The 26,216-nt window shown below is 37.5% G+C and overlaps 1 protein-coding gene across 1 annotated transcript in view; it reads right to left on the reverse strand.

The window, feature by feature from the left end:
* The window catches only part of DHX40 (DEAH-box helicase 40), a 53,015-nt gene that overhangs the window by 7,933 nt on the left and 18,866 nt on the right, over positions 1 to 26,216 (reverse strand). The window contains exons 11-15 of the mRNA XM_059997848.1: positions 21,934 to 22,014; positions 20,373 to 20,530; positions 6,059 to 6,173; positions 5,351 to 5,459; positions 4,550 to 4,644 (exon numbers count right to left, since the gene is read on the reverse strand). Coding sequence (XP_059853831.1) covers positions 4,550 to 4,644; positions 5,351 to 5,459; positions 6,059 to 6,173; positions 20,373 to 20,530; positions 21,934 to 22,014 — 558 coding nt within the window. The remainder of the gene's footprint in view (positions 1 to 4,549; positions 4,645 to 5,350; positions 5,460 to 6,058; positions 6,174 to 20,372; positions 20,531 to 21,933; positions 22,015 to 26,216) is intronic.

Consider the following 26,216-nt stretch of genomic DNA (forward strand, 5'->3'; position numbering starts at 1 on the left):
GCTTTTGACAAAATTCAACACCCATTTATGATAAAAACTCTCCAGAAAGTGGGCACAGAGGGAGCCTACCTCAACATAATAAAGGCCATATACAACAAACCCACAGCAAACATCATTCTCAGTGGTGAAAAACTGAAGCATTTCCTCTAAGATCAGGAACAAGACAAGGATGTCCACTCTCACCACTATTATTCAACATAGTTTTGGAAGTCCTAGCCATGGCAATCAGAGAAGAAAAAGAAATAAAAGGAATACAAATTGGAAAAGAAGAAGTAAAACTGTCACTGTTTGCAGATGACATGATACTATACATAGAGAATCCTAAGAAAACTACTAGAAAACTACTAGAGCTAATCAATGAATTTGGTAAAGTTGCAGGATACAAAATTAATGCACAGAAATCTCTTGCATTCCTATACACTAATGGTGAAAAATCTGAAAGCGAAATTAAGGAAACACTACCATTTACCACTGCAACACAAAGGATAAAATACTTAGGAATAAACCTACCTAGGGAGACAAAAGACCTGTATGCAGAAAACTATAAGACACTGATGAAAGAAATTAAATATGATACAAACAAATGGAGAGATATCCCATGTTCTTGGATTGGAAGAATCAATATTGTGAAAATGACTATACTACCCAGAGCAATCTACAGATTCACTGCAATCCCTATCAAATTACCAATGGCATTGTTTTCAGAACTAAAACAAAAAACCTTAAAATTTGTATGGAGACACAAAAGACCCCGAATAGCCAAAGCAGTCTTGAGGGAAAAAAACAGAGCTAGAGGAATCAGACTCCCTGACTTCAGACTATACTACCAAGCTACAGTAATCAAGACAATATGGTACTGGCACGAAAACAGAAACATAGATCAATGGAACAAGATAGAAAGCCCAGAGATAAACCCATGCACCTATGGTCAACTAATCTAGGACAAAGGAGGCAAGGATATACAATGGAGAAAAGACAGCCTCTTCAATAAGTGGTGCTGGGAAAACTGGACAGCTACATGTAAAAGAATGAAATTAGAACACTCCCTAACACCATACACAAAAATAAACTCAAAGTGGATTAAAGACCTAAATGTAAGACCGGAGACTATAAAACTCTTAGAGGAAAATATAGGAAGAACACTCTTTGACGTAAATCACAGCAAGATCTTTTTTGATCCACCTCCTAGAGTAATGGAAATAAAAACAAAAATAAACAAACGGGACCTAATGAAACTTAAAAGCTTTGCAAAGCAAAGGAAACTACAAACAGGACGAAAAGACAACCCTCAGAATGGGAGGAAATATTTGCAAACGAATCAATGGACAAAGGATTCATTTCCAAAATATATAAACAGCTCATGCAGCTCAATATTAAAAAAAACAAACAATCCAATCCAAAAATGGGCAGAAGACCTAAATAGGCATTTCTCCAAAGAAGACATACAGATGGCCAAGAAGCACATGAAAAGCTGCTCAACATCACTAATTATTAGAGAAATGCAAATCAAAACTACAATGAGGTATCACCTCACACCAGTCAGAATGGGCATCATGAGAAAATCTACAAACAACAAAGGCTGGGGAGGGTGTGAAGAAAAGGGAACCCTCTTGCACTGTTGGTGGGAATGTAAATTGATACAGCCACTATGGAGAACAGTATGGAGGTTCCTTAAAAAACTAAAAATAGAATTAGCGTATAACCCAGCAATCCCACTACTGGGCATATACCCAGAGAAAACCATAATTCAAAAAGACACATGCACCTCAATGTTCATTGCAGCACTACTTACAATAGCCAGGTCATGGAAGCAACCTAAATGCCCATCGACAGATGAATGGATAAAGAAGATGTGGTACATATACACAATGGAGTATTACTCAGCCATAAAAAGGAACGAAACTGGGTCATTTGTAGAGACGTGGATGAATCTAGAGACTGTCATACAGAGTGAAGTAAGTCATAAAAAGAAAACCAAATATCATATATTAATGTACATACGTGGAACCTAGAAAAATGGTATAGATGAACTGGTTTACAGGGCAGAAATTGAGACAGAGATGTAGAGAACAAATGTATGGACACCAAGGGGGGATAGCGGCGGTGGAGTGGGCAGTGGTGGTGGTGGGATGAACTGGAAGACTGGGATTGACATGTATACACTAATATGTATAAAATGGATAACTCATAAGAACCTGCTGTATAAAAAAATAAATAAAATTCAAAAATTCAAAAAAATATATGATAATTAGAACATTTCATCTGCATTTTTTCTAATTCGTGTTAACTTTAAATTCTTATCCTCTTCTATACTTCCCTATATATATGTTATTCCAAAAACTTGTCAAAATTATGCCTTAGAGCTCAATCATCACAACTGATTTCCTGTAGAACTTCACATATATTCCTATTATAACCCAGATCAGACTGCATTATAATTATTTGTATATATATCTACACAGTACATACTTGGACAGTACAAAAATCTTTTTTTCTTCAACCATTTGAAAGTTAGTAGCCAAACTTATGACCCATCATCCCCAAATACCTGAGTGTGCATTTCCTATAATCAAGAATATTCTCCTATATAACCATAATACAACCATCAAAACCAGGGAATTAACACTGACACATTACTAGCATCTAATCCTCAGAACCCAATGAAGTTTATCAAATGTCCTAATAATATCCTTTATAGTAAAAGGATCCAGTTCAGAATCATTTACTGCCTTTACATTTTATGGCCCCTTAGTCTCCTTCATTCTGGAATACTCCCCAGTCTTCCTTTGACCTTCATGATCTTGACACCTTTAAATTATCAGCTAGTTATTTTGTAGTATGTGCCTCAATTTGATTTTGTCTGTTTTAGGATGATTAGATTCAGGTTACAGATCTTTGGCAGGAATATCACAGAAGTGTTGCTGTGTTTTCATTATATCCTATCAGGAGGAACATGATTTTGATTTGTTGCTTGATCTAGGTAACATCTGCCAGGCTTCTTCAGTGAGAAGTTACTTTTTCCCTTTGTAATTAACAAGAGTTTTGTGGAGAGGTGCTCAACTATGTAAATAATTCTATTTGTCATTAAACTTTTAATTTACTCATTTATTAATTTATATGATTATAGACCCATGATTTCACATTTTATTCAATGGGTTATATAATCCATTACTATCATTATTTATTTCAATGCTCAAAATATCCCATCTTTGATCAGCTGGGACCTATTCAAGCTGGCTCCTTTGTACTTCTGACATGGCCTCAACCTTCACTGATCACTACTTTGCTTGCTGGCAAAATAAGATATTTCGGGCTCATCATGTACTTTCCCAGCCCTATTTCTCCAAAGAGCCCTGGGTCTTTTATGTGGCAGATGGTTGTTCCAAGTCAAGATCTGGGCACAAAGTATATTCATTGCTATTATAGTGTCATTGCTTCCAGTCCATCTCATAGTTAGGTTACATATTTACATACATACAAATACATATTACACACACACACACACACAGTACCATCTATTTTTATTACCATATCTATCTATCCATCCATCTAACTATAGTAAAAACTGTATACCAGACTTTCCTGGTGGTGCAGTGGTTAAGAAGCTGCCTGCCAGTGCAGGGGACATGGGTTCGAGCCCTGGTCCGGGAAGATCTCACATGCTGCGGAGCAACTAAGCCTGTGCGCCACAACTACCGAACCTGTGCTGTAGAGCCCATGAGCCACAACTACTGAGCCTGTGTGCCACAACTACTGAAGCCCACGCGCCCACAGCCTGCACTCCACAACAAGAGAAGCCACCACATGAGAAGCCTGCACACCATGACGAAGAGTAGCTCCCACTTGCCACAACTAGAAAAAGTCCATGTGCAGCAACGAAGACCCAATGCAGCCATAAATAAATAAATTAATTAACTAATTAAAAAACCCATAATACCTGAAATTCCAATCAACTCCACAGGGCTCATTCTTGTTTTCTCCCTTTCAGCATTTCTAACTCCCTTCACCATTTGCCTTAATATATTCAATTATGTGATCAATTCCCCTGTATATAACGAATCTCCCATCACCACCACTCTTACCCCTTTCCCTACAAAGATGGCCTCCCTCCCTACACTCAGACTCTGACACTCAATACCAAATAACTCCCATGTAAGTACCTTCCCCAATCCTGCTCAAGACCTGACATTCCACACCAAACTACCCTTCCTCAGGGATGCCATCCTCAACCTATTTGGCTTTCACACTCCACAAAGAGCCACCCCTCTGCAAGAAAACCAGTGTCACTTAACTTAGGCACTAATACCCCATGCTGGACAGCTGTCCTACAGACTCCCCTCCTGCCCCACAAGAGCTTCAATATCTTGCTCTCAGCCACTGCAGCTCCCCTTGCACAAGTGACAATTATGAAAAGGGTCACTGTAATTGATGTCATCATAATTTGATTTAAACAGAGTTTAAATCAAACTGTCTTTAATATTAAATATTTAATATTATCATCAAATACGGTTGTATTTCTCTATCCATCTCTCAAGCTCTTACTGCTTACCTGCGAGCTACATTTTTGAAATAACCTGCACAAAGACATCTTCGCAGTACTTCATGTTTAGGGCCTTCAAAGGTCTCTCTTGGGAAGTCACTTTGCTATAGAAAGAATACATGTACAGTGGTAAATCTCACAGAACAATTTGAAATAATCTTTTAGTTTGAAAAATCCACATTTCTAAAGACTTCTGTTTCTGGCCAATATGGAGTAAGAGGGACCAGATTTACCCTTCTGCTTGAACCAACCAAAAAATGGACAAAGCATATGAAATAATCATCTCCAAAACACTATATATCAAGCAATAAAGGACAGTGACCTCTGAGAAATAAATGAAGTAGGGAAAATAAATGAAGTAAGTCCAACAACTGCCCCAGCTTACAGTCAACCTTGAGAAAGATTCTGGACGAAGGTGCAGGAAAGGAAAAACCCAAGTGGAACGTGGAGAACTCCCAGAGTTAAAGAGACTGAGCTGAGAATCCAGGAAGACCAGGATGGCTAGAGTTCCCAGGCCAGAGTTCAGGAGAGAAGAGATCTGCATAGAGAACTCCAGAGATATGCAGAAGGGCCTCAAGAGTTCAACTGAATAATGGTAAGCATATGAATGTGAGGAAATTACCCAAGGCCAGGAAAAGAGCCTCCCAAAAGGATAAGGGATAATAGAGCTGTGTGCTCGCACAGGGTCAGGAACGGTGCCTGTTCCTACAAACCATTCTTCAACACCTTACAATATATATGGTTTGGGGTAGAGTACTCAGAAGGCCTTGCCAAAATGCTACTCAAGGAAAAAAACATTATAGCAATCACCTGTTTAAGCTTCCTGATCAGTTCTCTAAGTTGAGCTTCAACACGAAATGCAGAAAATAAGCACCTCCAATGAATCCAATGTTTCTGGCACCACGAAGCTGGAGCTCCACTGCAAAACAAAAATATTGGTGTCTCAAAAATATCTTCTATGAGTGAAAGACAGTCTAACGTTCTCATTTCTATTACACAACTAGAAACCCATAGCAACTGTCAGCTCTTTTATGAGACCTGTCCAATTAATAAAAAAGCACTTTAAGGAATTTGAAAAAACAAATTAATGCAGGTGCCTGTAAGTGAATTAAAACATGATTCGTAAAATGGGTTTCTTTTTATTCATATATGCTTTAACAAGTTAATGCAGGTGCCTCTAAGTGAATTAAAACATGATTTGGAAATGGGTTCCTTTTTATTCATATACGCTTTAACAAATATCCAATCATTTTCTCAACTAAGCTACTTATACAGAGCCAAAATTCTATAAGGTCAGTTTTCAGGAAACGTTTAAGGGGAGAAGAAAGAAGAGAACTAATGTTATGCAATAAATGACTACTAAGTCATAGTCACCTGACAGAGAAATCCCACTAATGTTCACAAAAATACCTTGAGGTCAGTATCATTCCCACTGAACCTTACTGTCTAAAATAATATACTATATTGAAGATATATTTCAAACTAACACTTTCCAGTACGAAGAACTATCTCACATACCTTGATTTGCACTGTTCAAAGATGACAGCTAAAGTCGCAAAGTCATTAAATCCTCCAGCTTTAGCTGCCAATTCTCGATGTCTCTGTTCTGCTTCCTTCTGGTACTCTGGATCAACTAAAACGACAATTGGAAAGGCAGTTTAGTTCTACTTTACATCAAGTGCCTATATTCACTTTGTTTATTCAAGCTCATTAAAATCTGCCTCGCCCTCTGAGGTGCAATAAGGGAGAAGTACATTAACTCTTCTGGGGGGGTCTCTACTCCCACAATTCCTTTTCTTCTTTAATCACACTTTGGAGATTTTACCAGAATAGCAACATTATTCCTCCCAAAAAGTATTTAGAATTTAGTATTGGTTTTACCATAAGAGTAACCCATGCTCACAGTAAAAAATACTTACGTAAAAGTTCAATGTTCCCCACTTTGTTACATTACCCATAAACCAATCCTCAAGGCTAACCACTGTTAATTATTTAGTGTGTGTCCTTCAAGATATTTTCTATATATATACAAGCATTGTGTATAATCGTTTATTTTTACATAAGTGGGATATACCTTCTGAAATTTCCTTTATTAGTAACAGCTTAATGTAAGTACATATAGAATTATTCATTCTCAAACATACCTACATTGTATTTCTCGGGGGTATAAGGAACACAACACAATTTAACCAGACCCTATTTATCCAATTCCTAATTATGGACAATTAGGACCATCATATATGCAGAAATGAACTACGACAAACTTTTCTTTTTTAACTTTATATTGAAGTATATCATGCATACAGAAAACTACACAGGTCAAAAGTGTACAGGTCAATGAGTGGTCACAAATATAACATACCAATGTACCCAACACCCAGATCAACAAGCAGAATATTACCAGCATCCCAGAGCCCTTTTTTTGCTCTCCTTCCAATAACTACCCATTCCCGTCCACAAGGATAACCCATATCCTGACTTCTAACCCCAAAGAAGTGTTTTGCCTGTTTCTAAACTTAACCCCCCCCTTTTTTGTCAAAAGGTCCTAGGGCTTCTTCCCTCATTGTAGGGCATCAAACCCCCACCCTACTCGTTCAGTATGCCCATCGCAGCTAGATTTGGCAGAGGCACCATGCTGCCCAATTCCAGGCAGCAGCACTTAGACAGACTACAACGTGAATGTGCAAAGTTCCTGGTATTAGGAAGAAAGCAATCTGATTAAATGAAACACTCATGAAGATATAAAGTCTTCTATCCCAGGCTTTAAGTGGCTTCCACCTATGTGACCTGGGTAACAACTGAAGGAAGCAGCTAGAGACAAAAGGAGAGCAAATACAAATGGCCCTGCCAAGGTGAAGATATAATGACTATCTCTTGAACCAGTCATGGATATTGATTTTTAAGCCAAAACATCTAATTTCATGCACCCAAACACCACTGCCCAGAAGGTACTATGCACTAGACTCAAGCATCAACTTTGTCTTGGCTCCAACACTAAGAGACAAGCCTACCTATCAGCCAGGGGCTGCTGCATCCTTGAACTGTGGTATCCCTGCCATACAAATGTAAAGTCCCAGCCTCCTCCGACCTCTGGGCTATGAAGCCTCAGAGAAGCTTCCTATTATGGTTCAGTTCTTCTCTTCTCTGCCTCCAGCTGACCCTAGAAATGTTCAATTTAGCTGTAATACCTACTACAACAATTTACACAAATGGCTTACCATCTCTTAATAAAATGTCATAATAACTACAATAAATTTTAGTGGATTACAATTCTAAACTCAGTTTATATTTTGTAAAGATTAACTGCATGGTTAGTGTTGGATCTCTGTTGTTTAAAGAGTGGCTACCTGCTCACACTTTAAAAAATGTAGAGAGCACACTGCTTTTCTGGCTGTCCTTCCCATATTGCTACTACCTTCTCTCTGTCTCTCTCTCTCCCCCTGTTACTCTCAAAGTCAAGAGAAAATACAGAACATATTTTTGTTCCTTTTCCCTATCTCTTCTCTTAAAAATAACCTAATTAATTAAAATTAAAACTGGCAGAAGTCCCATAGTAAATTCAGGATTTCTATAGGAAAGTAAAAAACCATATCACACACAGTTCCTACAATCTCAGCAAGTTTATACTCTGACTAAACAGTAGTTTGACTATCCATCTTTAATTACTTTCCCAGCAGACTTGTCATTTTCTTTAGTTTATTATCTTTCCCCAGATTGAAATTCTACTATCAGTTTTAACTCATGCAAATAATGCTACTGAGGCAAAAACTAAATAAGAAGCTGAAGCAGCAACACAAGGCTCTATCAGCTGAACTTCTCTCTTTGGGAAGATAAGTTAATACTTTTCTATATAACAACCAATCAGAAAATAAAACTATTACACAGAAAGGGTTTTAATAACAACAATCCTCAGAGCTGAAGCAGGGGAGTAAGGCTGTAAGTGACACATACACATAAAGTATGATTTATTTCTAAAAATGTCACAGTTAAAATAATTAAAAACTTAAAAACCAACACAATGTTATTTTAAATTTGTTCCATTTTAAGGTGATGCTGTTTACCACCTTAAAAACATTTAAGAGCCCTCACTCCACTGTCTGACTTCTAAAGCAATATCTATACTAGCAGACGCTGTGTACACAGTTTACTAGAGCAAAATCATCATTTTGATGTTTAAAATCTTTATTCAATGTTAGATCTGAAAATACTAGCCAGTTTTACCAATAAGTATATAATAAACTAAATTAGGTGATCTACAATGACTAAGACGCAAGCCAGAAAGAAATGCTTAACCTATAAAGACTATAAATGCACTTAAAAGCAGTTGGACAATGAATACATATTTTAGGGTGTAGCAAGATCTCAGCAAGTCACATGCTCAAAAAGTGAAGCTGCATTTTGTAACAGCTGAAGCCTGCTTCATCAATCCAGGTTTAAAAATTAAGCCTAGGGGCTTCCCTGGTGGCGCAGTGGTTAAGAATCTGCCTGCCAATGCAGGGGACACGGGTTCAAGCCCTGGTCTGGGAAGATCCCACATGCCGCGGAGCAACTAAGCCCATGCGCCACAACTACTGAGCCTGTGCTCTAGAGCCCGCGTGCCACAACTACTGAAGTCCGCACGCCTAGAGCCTGTGCTCTGCAACAAGAGAAGCCACCGCAATGAGAAGCCTGCACACCGCAACAAAGAGTAGCCCCCACTCGCCGCAACTAAAGAAAGCTGTGCACAGGAACAAAGAACCAAAGCAGCCAAAAATAAATTAAAAAAAAAATTAAGCCTAGGTCATATATGTACATATAGCAAGAGTGTCTCTTTAAGTATGAATAAGAAACAGGTAGCAATTGTTGCCTCAAGGAATCAGACCTGGATGATACCAAGGAATGCTCTTGCCAAGGTGCCTAACTTTATTTGGATCAGACTATGGAGCAATTTATGCCCCAGGGCACTGTCAAAAACAGATCAATCAGCTACCAATCCATGGAGAATGACAGCTTGGCGTAATATCAATAGAGGCAGACCAGCAAAAATTGAAGTAGAGCAGCCAAACTATTTTTATTGAAGCATGGTTGACTTACAATATTATAATAGTTGCAGGTGTACAACAGAGTGATTCAGTATTTTTATAGATTATACTCCATCTAAAGTTATCACAGGGACTTCCCTGGTGGCTCAGTGGTTGGGAATCCACCTGACAGTGCAGGGGACGCAGGTTCGAGTCCTGGTCCTGGAGGATCCCACATGCCACGTAGCAACTGGGCCCGTGTGCCACAGCTGCTGAGCCTGCGCTCTGGAGCCTGCAAGCCACAACTACTGAAGCATGTGTGCCTGGAGGCCGTGCTCTGCAACAGGAGAGGCCGCTGCGGTGAGAGGCCCGTGCACCGAACGAAGAGTAGCCCCCACTTGCTGCAGCTGGGGAGGGCCTGCGTGCGGCAGCGAAGACCCAACACAGCCAAAAATAAATAAATAAATTTATTTAAAAAAATAAGTTATTACAAAATAATGGCTATATTTCCCTGTGCTGTAAAATATATCCTTGTTGCTCATTTATTTTATACATAGTAGTTTGCATCTGTTAATCCCACACCACGATATTATCCATCCCCCCTTCTCTCTTCCCACTGGTAACCACTAGTTTGTTTTCTATATCTGTGAGTCTGTTTCTGTTTTGTTATGTAAATTCATTTATTTTTTAGGTTCTACATATAAGTGATAACAGAGTATTTGTCTTTCTCTGTCTGACTTATTTCATCCACATTGTTGCAAATGGCAGAATTTCATTCTTTTTTACAGCTAAGATATATCCCATTTTGTGTGTGTGTGTGTGTGTGTGTGTATATATATATGTATATATATATATACACCATATCTTCTTTAACCATTCATCTGTTGATGAACACTTAGGTTGCTTCCATATCTTGGCTATTGTAAATAATGCTGCTACAATGCTATAACTGGGATACATGTTACCTTTTCAAATTAGTGTTTTCATTTGCTTCAAATGTATACCCAGAAGTGGAATTGCTGGATGATAAGGTAGTTCTATTTTTAGTTTTTTTGAGGAAACTCCATTCTGTTTTCCACACTGCATGCACCAATTTACATTCCCACCAACAGTATACTAGGGTTCCCTTTCCTCCACATCCTCGCCACATTTATTATGTGTAGACTTTTTGATGATAGTCATTATGACAGGTGTCAAGGTGATATCTCATTGTGGTTCTGATTTGTATTTCTCTGATAATTAGCAATGTTGAGCATTTTTTCATGTACCTGTTGGGCCATCTGTACATCTTCTTTGGAATAATGTCTATTCAGGTCTTCTGCACCCCCTTTTTTGCTGCAGGGCTTGTGGGATATTGTAGTTCCCCAACCAGGGACTGAACCCAAGCCCTCGACAGCAAAAGCACGGAGTCTTAACCATTGGACAATCAAGGAATTCCCCGCCCATTTTTCAATCAGGCTGTTTGTTTTTTTGATATTTAGTTGCAAGCACTATTTATATATTTTGGATATTAACCCCTTCTCAGTCATATCACTTGCAAATATTTTCTCCCATTCAGTAGGTTGTCTTTTTGTTTTGTCAATCATTTCCTTTGCTGCGTAAAAGCTTTTAAGTTGAATTAGGTTCCACTTGTTTATTTTTGCTTTTGTTTCTTTTGCCTTAGAAGACAGATCCAAAAAAATATTGCTATGATTTATGTCAAAGAATGTTCTGCCTATGTTCTATTCTATGAGTTTTATGGCTTCAGGTCTTTAATCCATTTGGGGTTTATTTTTATACATGGAGTGAGAAAACGTTCTAATTTCATTCTTTTATACATTCTTTTTCATACATTCTACATGTATATAGCTGTCTAGTTTTCCCAACACCATTTATTGAAGAGACTGTCTTTTCTCCATTGTATATATTCTTGACTCCTTTGTCATAGATTAATGGACCATAAGTGCATGGGTTTATTTTTGGGCTCTCTATTCTGTTCTGTTGATCTATATGTCTGTTTCTGAGCCAGTATCATGCTGCTTTGATTACTGTAGCTTTGTAGTACAGTCTGAAGTCAAGGAGTATGACACCTCCAGCTTTATTCTTTTTTCTCAAGATTGCTTTGGCAATTCAGGGTCTTTTGTGGTTCCATACGAATTTTAGGATTATTTGTCCTAGTTCTGTGAAAAATGTCACGGGTATTTTGAAAGGGATTGCATTAAATCCACAGATTGCTTTGAGTTGTGTGGACATTTTAACAATATTAAGTCTTCCAACCCAGGAACATGAGATACCATTCCATTTCTTTGTACCATCTTCAATTTCCTTCATCAATGATTTATAATCTTCACAGTATAGGTCTTTCACTTCTTTGGTTAAGTTTATTCCTAGGTATTTTATTCTTTTTGATGTAATTTAAAATAAATTAGTTTCTTGCTTTCTATTTCTGATAGTTCACTATTAGTGTATAGAAAATCAACAGATTTCTGAATACTAATTTTGTATCCTGCAACTTTACTGAATTCATCTATTAATTCTAATAATTTTTTGATGCAGACTTTAGGGTTTTCTATGTACAGTATCATGTCATCTGCAAACAGTGACAGTTTTACGTCTTCCCTTCCAATTTGGATGCCTTTTATTTCTTTTTCTTGTCTGACTGCTGTGGCTCAGACTTCCAATACTATGTTGAACAGATGTGGCTAGAGTGCACATCCTTGTTTTGTTCCTGCTTTAGAGAAAAGGTTTTAGCTTTTCACCACTGAGAATGATGTTACCTATGGGTTTGTAATAAATGAAACCAGCCAAACATTTAACAGAAATATCAGAGAAAACTGCAAAAATCATAGTTTGTCCTGATGCTCTGGAAGACTGTGCAGATGCCCAAGAAGCAAAAGGAGAGGGAACATCTGAGCCTCTGTCTTTGGCTGAACACAGGACAAACTCATAAACTCCCTGAACTGTGAAAATAGTCTTCAAGCCACACAACATAAATCCAACAGTAAAGGGTGCAAACACCAGTGGCTTAAGGGGGTTAGGAACAACCTCCAACCAATCAGTGGCTGACTGCTGAAATGGAAATGTACAATAAACAAAACGAAAACTTCACTAAGTGGAGCTCGACAGTAGATTTGGACTCACAGGAGAAAGCATCAGCAAAATATAGATCAAGAGAGATCAGGCAATCCAAAGAGTCTCAGAGAAATACGGGACATCATTAAGCACACCAACATATGCATAATGGGAGTGCCAGAAGAAGAGGACAGAGAAAGGGGCAGAAAATTTTTTGAGAAAATAATGGCTGAGAAATTCCAAAATTTGATGGAAAACATTTATCTACACATTCAAGAAGCTTAATGAACTCCAAGTAGGATAAAAGCAAAGTGATCCACAGATATATAATAGCCAAAATACTGAAGGGAGCAAGAGAAAATTTACTTGTTGTGAACAAAAGAACTTCAATAAAATTAAAAGTCGAATTTCAATAGAAATGATGGAGGCCAAAGGACTGTGGGATAATATAATGCTGAAAGAAAACCACCATTAACTAAGAATCCTATATCCAGCAAAACTATCTTTCAAAATGAAGGCAAAATAAAGGCATTCCTGGAAAACAAAACCTGAAAGAATTCATTGCTAGCATACCTGCCTTACAATTAATAATAAAAGAAGTTATTCAGGCTGAAGGAAGTGACACAAGATGGTAATCTGAATGACACTAAAAAAGAGCACTGGTAAAAGTTAAAATGTAGGTAAATTTTTTAAAAGAGTATGATTATATTATTATTGATTATTTCTTCTATTCCCTTATGTATTTAAAAGAAATTGCATGAAACATTATCTATAAAATTGTATTGTTGGGCCTATAACATAGAAATGTAATATATTTGACAATAGCAACACATGTATTACCTACTTTTTAAAAAGAGGGCCTAGGTCAGTATCTAAGGAAAATAAACTTAATCTTAAATCTGACAAGACAATAGATAAGGCCATTGCTTTACAGTTATGTTTTCATTGCATGGAATTTAGAAACACTGATAAATCTATGTGTTACCTGAGGGCTTTCAGGGTAATTCATGCTTCATATCCATTAACATCACTGATATCACGTGCTTCAAAAGGGCAAGACTTACTCAAAAATTTCCCATCAAATCGAAGCACAGAATACAAGACGTATTCCTATTGGCTATTATCTCAATATTCTAAAGAATTATAATGACCTATGTCCATAGATATCTAAGGCCAAGTATTAGGCTAGCAAAGGAAAGTCTCCCTTTTCCTGGAATTGCTAAAGTGTAGATCCCAAATAAAGGCCTTCAAGATACCAAAAACCACCTCAAGGACTTAATAAAAAAAAAACAAAAAAAAAACCCCACATAATCAAAACTTAAGACCTGAACAACCTGAAAGGCTAAAAAACTGAGTCAGCAGTCCACCCACAGATAGAGGGTTCTAAATAAGAGTTTAAAAACTAACACCTGGACTTTTACTTCTAGCTATGGAAAAGACTTAATTTTTCTCTTCTTCTCTTAACTTCTTTCAAAGACATATGAAGGTTTAAGGGAAAAATTACAATACTGTATTGTGGGGTTTATAATGTATGTAAATATAATATATATGACAACAATAGAACAAGGATATGTTAAGAAATGGCAAAAAGCCAGCAAAGTTTTCAATACAATCTCTATCTAAATTCTTAGCAGGCTTATTTTTAAGAAACTAATATGCTGATTTTAAAATTTATATGGAAATATAAAGAATATAGAATAATCAAAACAATACTGAAAACATAAATATTCTGCTTCTTTTTCTAGCTGATTTCAAAATTTATCATAAGCTATGTAATCAATACAAAGTTGGCACTGACATAAGGATAGACAAATAGATCTATGGAATAAAATAAAGTCCAGAAATAGACTATTACACATATACTTTCTGCAGACTTTTTTTAATAAGGTTTTTTTTTTTTAACTTCTTTTTTTGGCCGTGCCACACTGCGCAGCATGTGGGATCTTAGTTCCCCGGCCAGGGATAGAACCCGTGCCCCCTGCAGTGGAAATATGGAGTCTTAACCACTGGACCACCAGGGAAGTCCCCCTACTTTTCACAGATTTTTAACAAAGGTGCCAAAGCAACTCAATGCAGGAAAGTAAATCTTTTCAACAAATGTCCTGGAACAAGTGGATATTCACAGGAAAAAAGTAATCTAGACCCCTACCTCACACCATATACAAAGCTTAATTTCAGATGGATTACTGTCCTAAACTTAATGGCTAGAAACTGTAAAGCTTCTAGATCGAAGTATCAATAGAGATACAAGAGAGAAGCATATTTTTACTATCTTGGGGCAGGAAAACATTTCTTACCATGCAGAAAGCAATAACCACACACACACAAAAATTGATATCGTAAGACTTCTTCAAAATTCAAAACCTCTCTCATCAAAAGACACTGTGAAAAAAGCAAACAGAAAAGCCACAGGCTGGGAAGAAAATATGCACAACTCATACCTAACAAATAACTTGTACCTAGAATAAAGAACTACCAGATTCAATATATATATATTTTTTAAATTTAAAACATGGGCAAAGGACTATAATAGATACTTCACAAAGACAGATAAATGATCAATAATCACACAAAAAAGTGCTCAAAATTATAAGTCATCAGGAAAATGCAAATTAAAACCACAAAGAGGTATCACTAATATATAACAGAATATATAAAATGAAAGTGATTGGCAACACCAAATGTTGAGGAGGACATGTAGTGCAAGTTGCACTCTCAAACACTGTTGATGTGATTTTTAAATGGTAGAGACACTGTGGGAAAAGATTTGGCAATTTCTTAGAGTTAAACTCAATAATGCAGCTATTTTTCTCCCAGGTATTTATCTCAGAAAAATAAAAATATATATCTACAAAAGACTTGCACAAGAATTTTCAAAATAGCTGTATTTATAAATGGCGTCAAACAAGAAACAATTCAAATGTCCATCAATAGGATAATGGATAAACTAATTGTAGTATACAACAGGATACTACTCAACAATAAAAAGAACAAAGCACTGATACATACAAGAACATGTATGAATCTCACATACAATATGTTGACCAAAAGAAGCCAAACACAAAAAGCACGTACTGTATAATTCTATTTATGTGACGTTTCAGAAGGGGCAAAACTAACCTGAAAAAAGTCAGAAAAGTGGCTTGCTGGGGGGAGGTAGGATGGAATCTGGGAACGGGCACTGAGAGAATTTTCTGGAGTGATAAAACTGTTCTATATCTTGATAGGCGTGTAGGGTACATTGGTAAATTTATTTCACAAAATTCACTGAATTATACACTTAGGATTTATACTCTTCACTACATGTAGATTTTGCCTCAAAAAAAAACAAAACACAACTATAAGCAAATACTGAACTCTACTTATACAGGACTGCCTTTCACAGTGGTATAGCTTAGCAATTCTGAAACTACTTCTGTATACTCTAGGGACAATGGACAATTTGAATATGGACTCTGGACTAGATAACAGCATTGTATCAGTTAACTTTCCTAATTTTGATAAATGTACTATGGTTAAGTAAGAGATTGCCCATGTTCTTGGTAAACGTACATGTAAATGTTTTGTGGTAAGGGAGCACAATGTTTCCAATTTACTCTCAAATGATTCAGAAAAAGAAATAAAGTGCGTATTTATAAATACATATATGTAGGGACTTCCCTGGTGGTGCAGTGGTTAAGAGTCTGCCTGCCAGTGAGGGGGACGTGGGTTCAATCCCTGGTCCAGGAAGATTCCACATGCCTCGGAGCAGCTAGGCCCATGAGCCACAACTACTGAGCCTGCACTCTAGAGCCCACAGGCCACAACTACTGAAGCCCGTGTGCTCTAGGGTGCATGTGCCGCAACTACTGAGCCTGCATGCTGCAACTACTGTAGCCCACACGCCAAAGCCCGTGCTCCACAACAAGAGGAGCCACAGCAATGAGAAGCCCACGCACCTCAACAAAGAGTAGCCCCCGCTCACCAAAACTAGAGAAAGCCCACACACAGCAACGCAGCCAAAAAATAAAAAATAAAAAATAAATAAATACGTATATGTATACATGCACAGAGAGAATTATAAAGCAAATGCAGGAGAACGTTAAAAACTGCTGAAACTAGATGAAAGTTAAAAAAAAATTCTTTTACTACTCTTTCAACATTTCTGTAAGTTTGAAATTGTATTACAATAAAATGTTATACCCCACCTCCACACACACAAAAAAATGTAACACCAGACTAGTTTCATCTATTTCAATATTCCAACAAGGAAAAACATTTCCTTTTTTCTGGCATTACAAGACTGTTGGAGTTGGATCACCTTAATCCAGCTCCCTGGTTTTACAAATGAAGTCCAGAAAAACTAGGCCAACAGTCAGATAATTAGGTAGCAGTGAGTCAGGTTAGAATCCTGAGCTCTTGACCCCCATTTCAATACTCTGTAATAGTTTTTTTAAATAGTATTTTTAGCTTTGATACTACCTAATGAAAGCCAGCCAACCTTATTTACTGCATATAGTATTATACTAGAAAAAAAAAAAACCCCTGCAATTAGGGTACTACTAGAATCAAAATTCTGACACTTAAAAACTACACTGCAATCTATTTGGGATAGGTAGCACACTAATTAAACTACAGAGTATTTTTATAGAGAAACATATCTTCCATTATAACCATCACAATAATAAACCAATCTGGACCCAACACTCACAATCATAAAGGGATTTGGCCAGTGAGATAGCACACTATTGTTAGTATTGGTTGCAGGTAAGATATACTATCTACTCAGAAGCTCTTTGGAAAAAAAAAATTGTGAACCACCCCCCCAACCCTCCCCACCACGCACTAGAAGAAAGCAAAGCTCACGTGTGATGAACCAAGTTGTACCCTGTACTGACACACTAAGAAAGGAAAGAAGCAGAAGGCTAAAGACATGGAAACTTCAAAACAATTCTCTAAGTGTACAAGGGCTGACCTACCTTTTTTTTTTGATTGTAGAAAAAAAAAAAGGTTAATATATTACTAATGTATTATAACAGGGCAAAGGTTCACCATACTATCTTCCTTTACCAGTGAAAGGAAATTAACTTTCAGCCAGGAACGTTATATACTCCCTATTTCAAAAAACTAAGTTAAAGAATAACAAAATGAAAAAAATTGTTTATCTTCAGTTTCATCTTTCGTAGGGCTAGTTATATGGTAATCAAAAAAATGTTCAGTGAATTACTGGGGATCTAAATAAACAGATATTCCTTGTACATGGATAGGAAGACAATACTGTCAAGATGTCACTTCTTTCCCATTTGAGCTATAGAGTCAATATAATCTCAATTAGGGGCTTCCCTGGTGGTGCAGTGGTTAAGAATCTGCCTGCCAATGCAGGGGACACGGGTTCGAGCCCTGGTCCAGGAAGACACCACATGCCGCAGAACAACTAAGCCTGTGTGCCACAACTCTGAGCCTGCGCTCTAGAGCCTGTGAGCCACAACTACTGAGCCCTCGTGCCAAAACTACTGAAGCCCGCGTGCCTAGAGCCCGTGCTCCACAACAAGAGAAGCCACCGCAATGAGAAGCCCACGCACCGCAACAAGGAGTAGCCCCTGCTCACTACAACTAGAGAAAGCCCGTGCATAGCAACGAAGACCCAACGCAGCCAAAAATAAATAATAAATAAAATAAATATTTAAAAAATCTTATTAAAAAATATATAATCTCAATTAAAGTCTCAGAAAGTTATTTTGTGGATATCAACAAACTGGGTTTAAAGTTTATATAGAAAGGGAAAAGACCCAGAATAGTCAAAACAATACTGAAGGGAAAGAGAAAAGCTGGATAAATGATTCTATCCAGGTTCAAGAGTTATTATAAAGCTTCAATAATCAAGAAAGTGTGGTACAGACAGAAGAATAGGAAAACAGATCAATGGAACAGAATACAAGGCCCAGAAATAGATCCACACAAATTCAACCAAATTAACTCTGACAAAGGAGCAAAGGAATTACAATGGAGAAAGGAGTCTTGAATAAATGGGGCTGGAACAAAAGGACATCAACTCCTACAAGATGACATAGGAGAAAATCTAGATGAACTTGGGTATGGTGATGACTTTTCAGATATAACACAAAGGCATGACCCATCAAAGAAATAATTGATAAGCTGGACTTCATTAAAATTAAAAACTTTTGCTCTGTGAAAGACAATGTCAAGAGAATGAGAAAACAAGTCACAGACTGGGAAAAAATATTTGCAAAAGACATTTCTGATAAAGAACTGTTATCCAAAACATACAATGAACTCTTAAAACTCAACAATAAGAAAACAAATAACCTGATTAAAAAAGGCTGGAACAGACACCTCACCAAAGGAGATACACAAATGGCAAATGAGCATATGAAAAGACAGTTAACATCATATGTTATCAGGGATCTGCAAATTAAAACAACAATGAAATACCACTACACACCTATGAGAATAGCCAAAACCCAAAACACTGCCAACACTGAAAGCTGTTGAGGATGTGGAGCAACAGGAATCTCAGGCTCATTGCTGGTGGGAATGCAAAATGGTGCAGACACTTCGGAAGATAGTTGGGCAGTTTCTCACAAATCTAAACATATTCTTATCATACAGTTTGGCAATGAGTTGACAATCGATGTTCACACAAAAACATGTTCACAAATGTTTAGAGCAGCTTTATCCATAACTGCCAAGACTTGAAAGCAACCAAGATGTTCTTCAATATCTGAATGGATAAACAAATTGCACACAATGGAATTTTATTCAGCAATAAAAAGAAATGAGCTATCATGCCACAGAAAGACATGGAGGATGGTACATATATACAATGGAATATTACTCAGCCATAAAAGGGAATGAAACTGGGTCATTTGTAGAGATGTGGATGGACCTAGAGAGTGTCATACAGAGTGAAGTAAGTCAGAAAGAGAAAAGCAAATATCATATAATAACACATATATGTGGAATCTAGAAAAATGGTATAGATGATCTTATTTGCAAAGCAGAAATAGAGACAGACGTAGAGAACAAATGTATGGATACCAAAGGGGAAAGGGGTGGGGTGGGAGGAATTGTGAGACTGGGATTGACACATATACATTTTCAATACTATGTATAAAATAGACAACTGATGGGAACATACTATATAGCACAGGGAACTCTACCTAATGCACTGTGGTAACCTAAATGGGAGGGAAGTCCAAAATGGAGGGGATATCTGTATGTGTATGGCTGATTCATTTTGTTGTGCAGTGGATGCTAACACAACGTTGTAAAGCAACCATACTCCAAAAAAAAAAAAAAAAAAAAAGGACATAGAGGAACCGTAAAAGCACATTGCTAAGTTAAGGAAGTCAATCTGAAAAGGCTACATATTGTATGATTCCAATTATATGGCATTCTGGAAAAGGCACAACTATGAAGACAGTAAAAAGATCAGTGGTTGCTAAGGGTTTGGGGGAAGGGATGTAGGAATGACTAAGTGGAACATGGGAAACGTTTAGGGCAGTGAAACTATTCTGCACAATATTCTGATGGTGAGTATGTGTCATTACAGATTTGTCAAAACCCACAGAATTCACAATACAAACAGTGATCCCTTAGTTAATAATAATGTATCAATATTGGCTCATTAATTGTAATGAAGGTACCACACTAATGAAAGATGTTAATAATAGGGAAAACTCTGTGTTTGTACTTTCCCTCATTTTTTCTAGAAAGCTAAAACTGCTCTAAAAAATAAAATCTATTAATTAGAAAAGAAAACTCATCAATAAACTTCTTACCAGGTCTAATGAAGACATTTTCCACAGACAGCATTGCTGCTATTGGAAGTAATAGGTCTTCACAGTCCAGAGAAGCAGCCTTTATTACTGCACATGTCAGATGTGGAGGGAGAGGAAATTCTACCATAGACAAACCCAATCTGGTCACATGGCCACTCCTTAATGGAAAGAAAAAGTTTTTAAGTCTTTCTACCTTGGGAGAGTACAAAGGAAATGTTTATCATTCAGAATAAGTCAGATATAATTTAGATTACTTTAAATTACCTCCAGAAATTCAATTCAAGATAAGAAATATGATACACTGTGTTCATTGATAAGAGAAATATAAAGATGATAAATTCCTTGCTCTCAAGGGCCTATATATCCAAAAAACTAAACAATGAGGCAGAATAAAGTAGTATAATAAAAGACACACAATGCTACAGAAGCACGGAAAATGTCCTTAAAGAAATGAGACAGTGATAATTACCACATCTTTTCCTATCACACAATCATGAGAACAAGGACTCTGGGTCTCATCATTTTGATGTACCCAGCATAATGCCTGGCACTGAAGTGGTACTCAGAAATTACTTGTTAGGGAAAAACATAGTGTTGTAGGTCAATTATACTTCAAAAGCAAACAAACATACAAACTTATAGAAAAAGAGATCAGATTTGTAGTTACCAGAGTGGGTGAGAAGGGAGGGAGAATTGGATGAAAGCAGTCAGAAAGTACAAAAAAAAAAAAAAAAAAAAAAGAAAGAAATTACTTGTTAAATAATATCAATACTAAACAAAACAGTTTTATGGTACAATTTCAGAACTGTGGTGAAGAAAGATTGAGGACAACTTTTAATTTCAGGGAAAACAATCCATTCAATTCAAACAAATCACTTACTAATGATAAAGGAAAGTATTAAGAACCCTATTTTAGGGCTTCCCTGGTGGCACAGTGGTTGGGAATCCGCCTGCCAGTGCAGGGGACACAGGTTCGAGCCCTGGTCTGGGAGGATCCCACGTGCCGCGGAGCAGCTGAGCCTGTGTGCCACAACTACTGAGCCTTCACTCTAGAGCCTACGAGCCACAACTACTGAGCCCGTGTGCCACAACTAATGAAGCCCACGTGCCTAGAGCCCGTGCTCTGCAACAGAAGAAGCCACCGCAATGAGGGGCCCATGCATCACAATAGCCCCACCTCGCCACAACTAGAGAAAGCCTGTGCGAAGCAACGAAGACCCAATGCAGCCAAACATAAATAAATAAAAAATAAGTAATTTAAAAAAAAGAACCCAGGGCTTCCCTGGTAGCGCAGCGGTTGAGAGTCCGCCTGCCAATGCAGGGGATACAGGTTCGTGTCCCGGTCCAGGAAGATCCCACATGCCGCGGAGCGGCTAGGCCCATGAGCCATGGCCACTGAGCCTGCGTGTCAGAGCCTGTGCTCTGCAACGGGAGAGGCCACAACAGTGAGAGGCCCGCGTACCACAAAAAAAAAAAAAAAAAAAAAAAAAGAACCCTATTTTAAAAAGAGATTAATATCTACTGTGGTTGGTTTTGTTTTCGTTTTTTGTTTGTTTTTTACCTGTCAATAGCATCACACTGGTAGAGTTGTTTAAGAGCTTCCAAAATAAGTCTCTCATTAGGTGGATCCAAATAGGGAAACCTGTGTGTTTAAATGAGACATAAAATGAGATTCCATTCCTTGAACATGGCAAGATTTTATACAGATTTGAAAATTCCTTTAAAAGGTTTTACTTCTGTTTTTCAAGTCTTTCTTTTCTCTGTCTTTTTTTTTTTTTTCAAAGCATTCTATGATTGTGATCAGCATTCAGCAAAGGAGGAAATTTTTTTTCTGAATCACACTCTTCTATTTAATTCAAGAAGCCCTTCTTGGGCTTCCCTGGTGGCTCAGTGGTTGAGAGTCCGCCTGCTGATGCAGGGGACGTGGGTTCGTGCCCCGGTCCGGGAAGATCTCACATGCCGCGGAGCGGCTGGGCCCATGAGCCATGGCCGCTGAGCCTGCATGTCCGAAGCCAGTGCTCCACAACGGGAGAGGCCACAACAGTGGGAGGCCCGTGTACCGCAAAAAAAAAAAAAAAAAAGCCCTTCTTTTTGATTCCCCCTTAGCTGGAACACTCTCACCATTCCTCTCTACTTATCTTAACCCTTCCCCATTCTTCATAGCCAATATCAAGTCTACTCTGTTCTGTAATCTATAATTTTTATTACAATTTTATAAAACAGTGAAGGAAAATTAACTGAAAGTGGCGAAAAATTACAAATTATTTAATAGTACCTCAAAATGGTTTTTAATGAAATGATAAATATCTTAAATTAATTTAACCAATTTACTTTATTGTATGTATGGATGTGTATGTACTTATTTTCTCCTGAACTACCTGCAAACAGGTTGCAAATGTAATGCCAATTTACCCCCAAAATATTTCAGAGTACATCCCCTGAAAATAAGGACATTCTCTTACATACCATAATATCATTTATAAACATAAGACAATTAACAATATTCACAAAGTACAGTACGACTATTCAGATGCCTCTAGAACATGGATCTATTTCACACTTGAAAATAAATATTTCTTTAAATATGGAAAAAAATAATATTCACAAAGGACAGCAGAGTGGCATATAACCAAGTGTGAATATATATCCCCCCACCCCAGGAACAATAATCACTTAATATTATTCTGCACTGGATTTTTTTTTTCCACCGTTAGTTTTGAGATGCTAAATCATCTACTCCAATTTCCCACCTTGAAAAAGGTCCAACAGAGGACAAAAGGTCTAATACCTTACACAAAAGTCCATTCGAGGATTGACAACTCTATTTATAAACAAAAATCTGGTAGACTGTTCTACCGTCAGCTTTCCTACAACTTGTACCAACAAGTCCTGGTATCTGCTAGAGCAAGAGTTGGCAAGCACTTTCTAAAGAAGGCCAGATAGTAAATATTTTAGGTTTTACAGGCCATATGGTCGCTGTCACAATTACTCAACTCTGCTGCTGAAGCAAAAGCAGCCATACATTAATGAATGGGCGTGGCTGTGTTCCAATAAAATTTTATTTACAAAAACAGTCAGTGAGCCTAGACCATATTTTACGACTCCTATCCTAGAGCAATACCAGACTAGTCAGCTTCCTCTTCTAGATAAGAGCCATTTTAGATTTGTAAAAACTACAATTATTTCACTCCCTTGATTATACCAATTACCAATTCTGTCAAACTCTCCTTGTATTACTTGGTTTCTAAGAGACCCACCAACCATATTTAGCATTTTTTAGAAACAATCTAGTTCGTCAAACTCCTGATAAAACTCGATGACATGCAAAATTGAACTCCAAATGTACAGTGACCAACACAGAACAGGAATGCTATAATTCCCAATCACCTGGACACTGTGGTTTATTAATATAACCAAAGTCTATGCCAGTGGAATTTTTAAAATTGTTCTTTAAACATAGTAATAATTGCAAGCTCATATTAAGTTTGTGGTGATCTGATAATTTCAGATCTTTTCCGCACTGAATTTCTTTAATGTGCAACCAAAACGTAAGATTTAAGGTGTACCCCTTCAGACTTTTACCTTGTTGATTTTTGCCCAAGGTTCTGGCCTACTGAGACCATTCTAAATCTTGGTTTTAATCATCTACCCATTAGAAATGAAGATATTTTCCAAAAATCTGGTAATCATGACTTCAATATCTTTATTTAATATTTTCATTAAAACTGCTTATCAGGGCTTCCCTGGTGGCGCAGTGGTTGAGACTTCGCCTGCCGATGCAGGGGACACGGGTTCATGCCCCGATCCGGGAAGATCCCACATGCCGTGGAGCGGCTGGGCCCGTGAGCCATGGCCGCTGAGCCTGCGCTCCGCAACGGGAGAGGCCACAACAGTGAGAGGCCCGCGTACCGCAAAAAAAAACAAAAAAACAAAAAAAACAAAAAACTGCTTATCAGGAAAGAGTGAAATTCAGCATACTACCAGTAAAACCTTCATCAAGGCTTGGTGAGCAATTAATCAGTACTTTCTGGATTCGGCTATTTGGCAAATATACCCTAATTCAGCAGTACTGTCACATCTTATTCACAAATACGTCAATGTAATCTTGTTAAATATTGTGTTGAAAACAAGAGACATTAGGTTATCAATCAATAAATCCTTGTGGTGCATCCATTAAGTGGATGGTCCTGCCTTCAAACTGAAAAGAAAATGGTTTATGATAACATATTCTTTGTGAACCATTTTGATTCACATTGATGATTACAAATCAACATTGTATTCTCTTAGGGACTTCCCTGGTGGTCCAGTGGTAGAGAATCCGCCTTCCAATGCAAGGGACACGGTTTGATCCCTGCTCAGGGAACTAAGATCCCACATGCCGCGGGGCAACTAAGCCTGTGCACCACAACTACTGAGCTCGCGCACCTCAACTAGAGCCCGCGTGCTGCAAACTACAGGGCTCACACGCTCTAGAGCCCGCTCCACGACTAGAGAGAAGCCCACACACTACAAGGAAAGATCCCACTTGCTGCAACAAAGACCCAACACAGCCAAATAAATAAATAAATATTTTAAAAAATATATTATATTCTCTTAAACCATTTTCCAATAATCTATGCTAGAATTTGCTAAGAATCATGTCAAGCTTACTGGGCAGTTGTTTCTATAACCTGCCCTCTTCTTAAATGGAAAATTGATTTTTGAGTTTCTCACAATTTTCTGGTAACCTGTTCTGCATAATTTCTCAGAGACGCCCCACGATATCTCTGACATTATATCTGCAAGTTCTTCTGGTACCATGGAAATAATGTCTAAAGCCACAATACAAACTCATTTATGGTCATTAGATTTTCTCTCATTATTTCCTAATCGATATTGGTCATTAATTCCTTCTTATCTAGACTTGTTCTTATCTTTTCAGTTTTAAAATCATTCCTAACGGAGGAGAAAGGGGGAGGCAAAATAATAACTGAAAAGTTCCATTTTCTTTCTGTCACCTATGAATACTATACCACCTATTCCAAATTCTGGTTGTACCTGCCCATATTCTGCACACATCTTAAAAAGAGCAGGGAGACACAACATGATAAATATAATTATCACTGCTGTATGTTATATACGAAAGCTGTTACGAGAGTAAATCCTAAGAATTCTCATCATGAGGTAAAAAATTTTTTCCTATTTCTTTAATATTTTATCTGTATGAGATGATGTTCATTACACTTATTGTGGTAATCATTTCATGATGTATGTAAGTCATTATGCTGTACTCCTTAAACTTATACAGTGCTGTATATCAATTATATCTCAATAAAACTGGGAGAAAAAAAGGGGGGGTGGGGGAGAGAAGTCTTTTTTTTTTTTTTTCTGGTCTCTAGCATTTTAAGAACTTTCATTACATTCTAAGTCTTAAAACTTAAGATGAAAAAATAACTCATGCAGGGCTTCCCTGGTGGCGCAGTGGTTGAGAATCCGCCTGCCGATGCAGGAGACATGGGTTCGTGCCCCAGTCCGGGAAGATCCCATATGCCATGGAGCGGCTAGGCCCGTGAGCCATGGCCGCTAAGCCTGCGCGTCCAGAGCCTGTGCTCCGCAACGGGAGAGGCCACAACGGTGAGAGGCCCGTGTACCGCAAAAAAAAAAACCTCAGTGCAGATGATATTGAGTAATTATTGTTCCTATTTTTCTAATATATATTTATTCTTGATTATATGCTGCTGTTAGCCTTTATAAATAATATTTTTAAATATGGGTTCATCTGTTTGGCCATTTAGATTTCTTTAAATGGCTTTTCTTTCTCATTAGTATTATTTATGATATCAGTTAGAATTTTACATATTTGCT

This window comes from Delphinus delphis, chromosome 19 (genome assembly GCF_949987515.2).
Source record: "Delphinus delphis chromosome 19, mDelDel1.2, whole genome shotgun sequence".
Taxonomy (NCBI): Eukaryota; Metazoa; Chordata; class Mammalia; order Artiodactyla; family Delphinidae; genus Delphinus; species Delphinus delphis.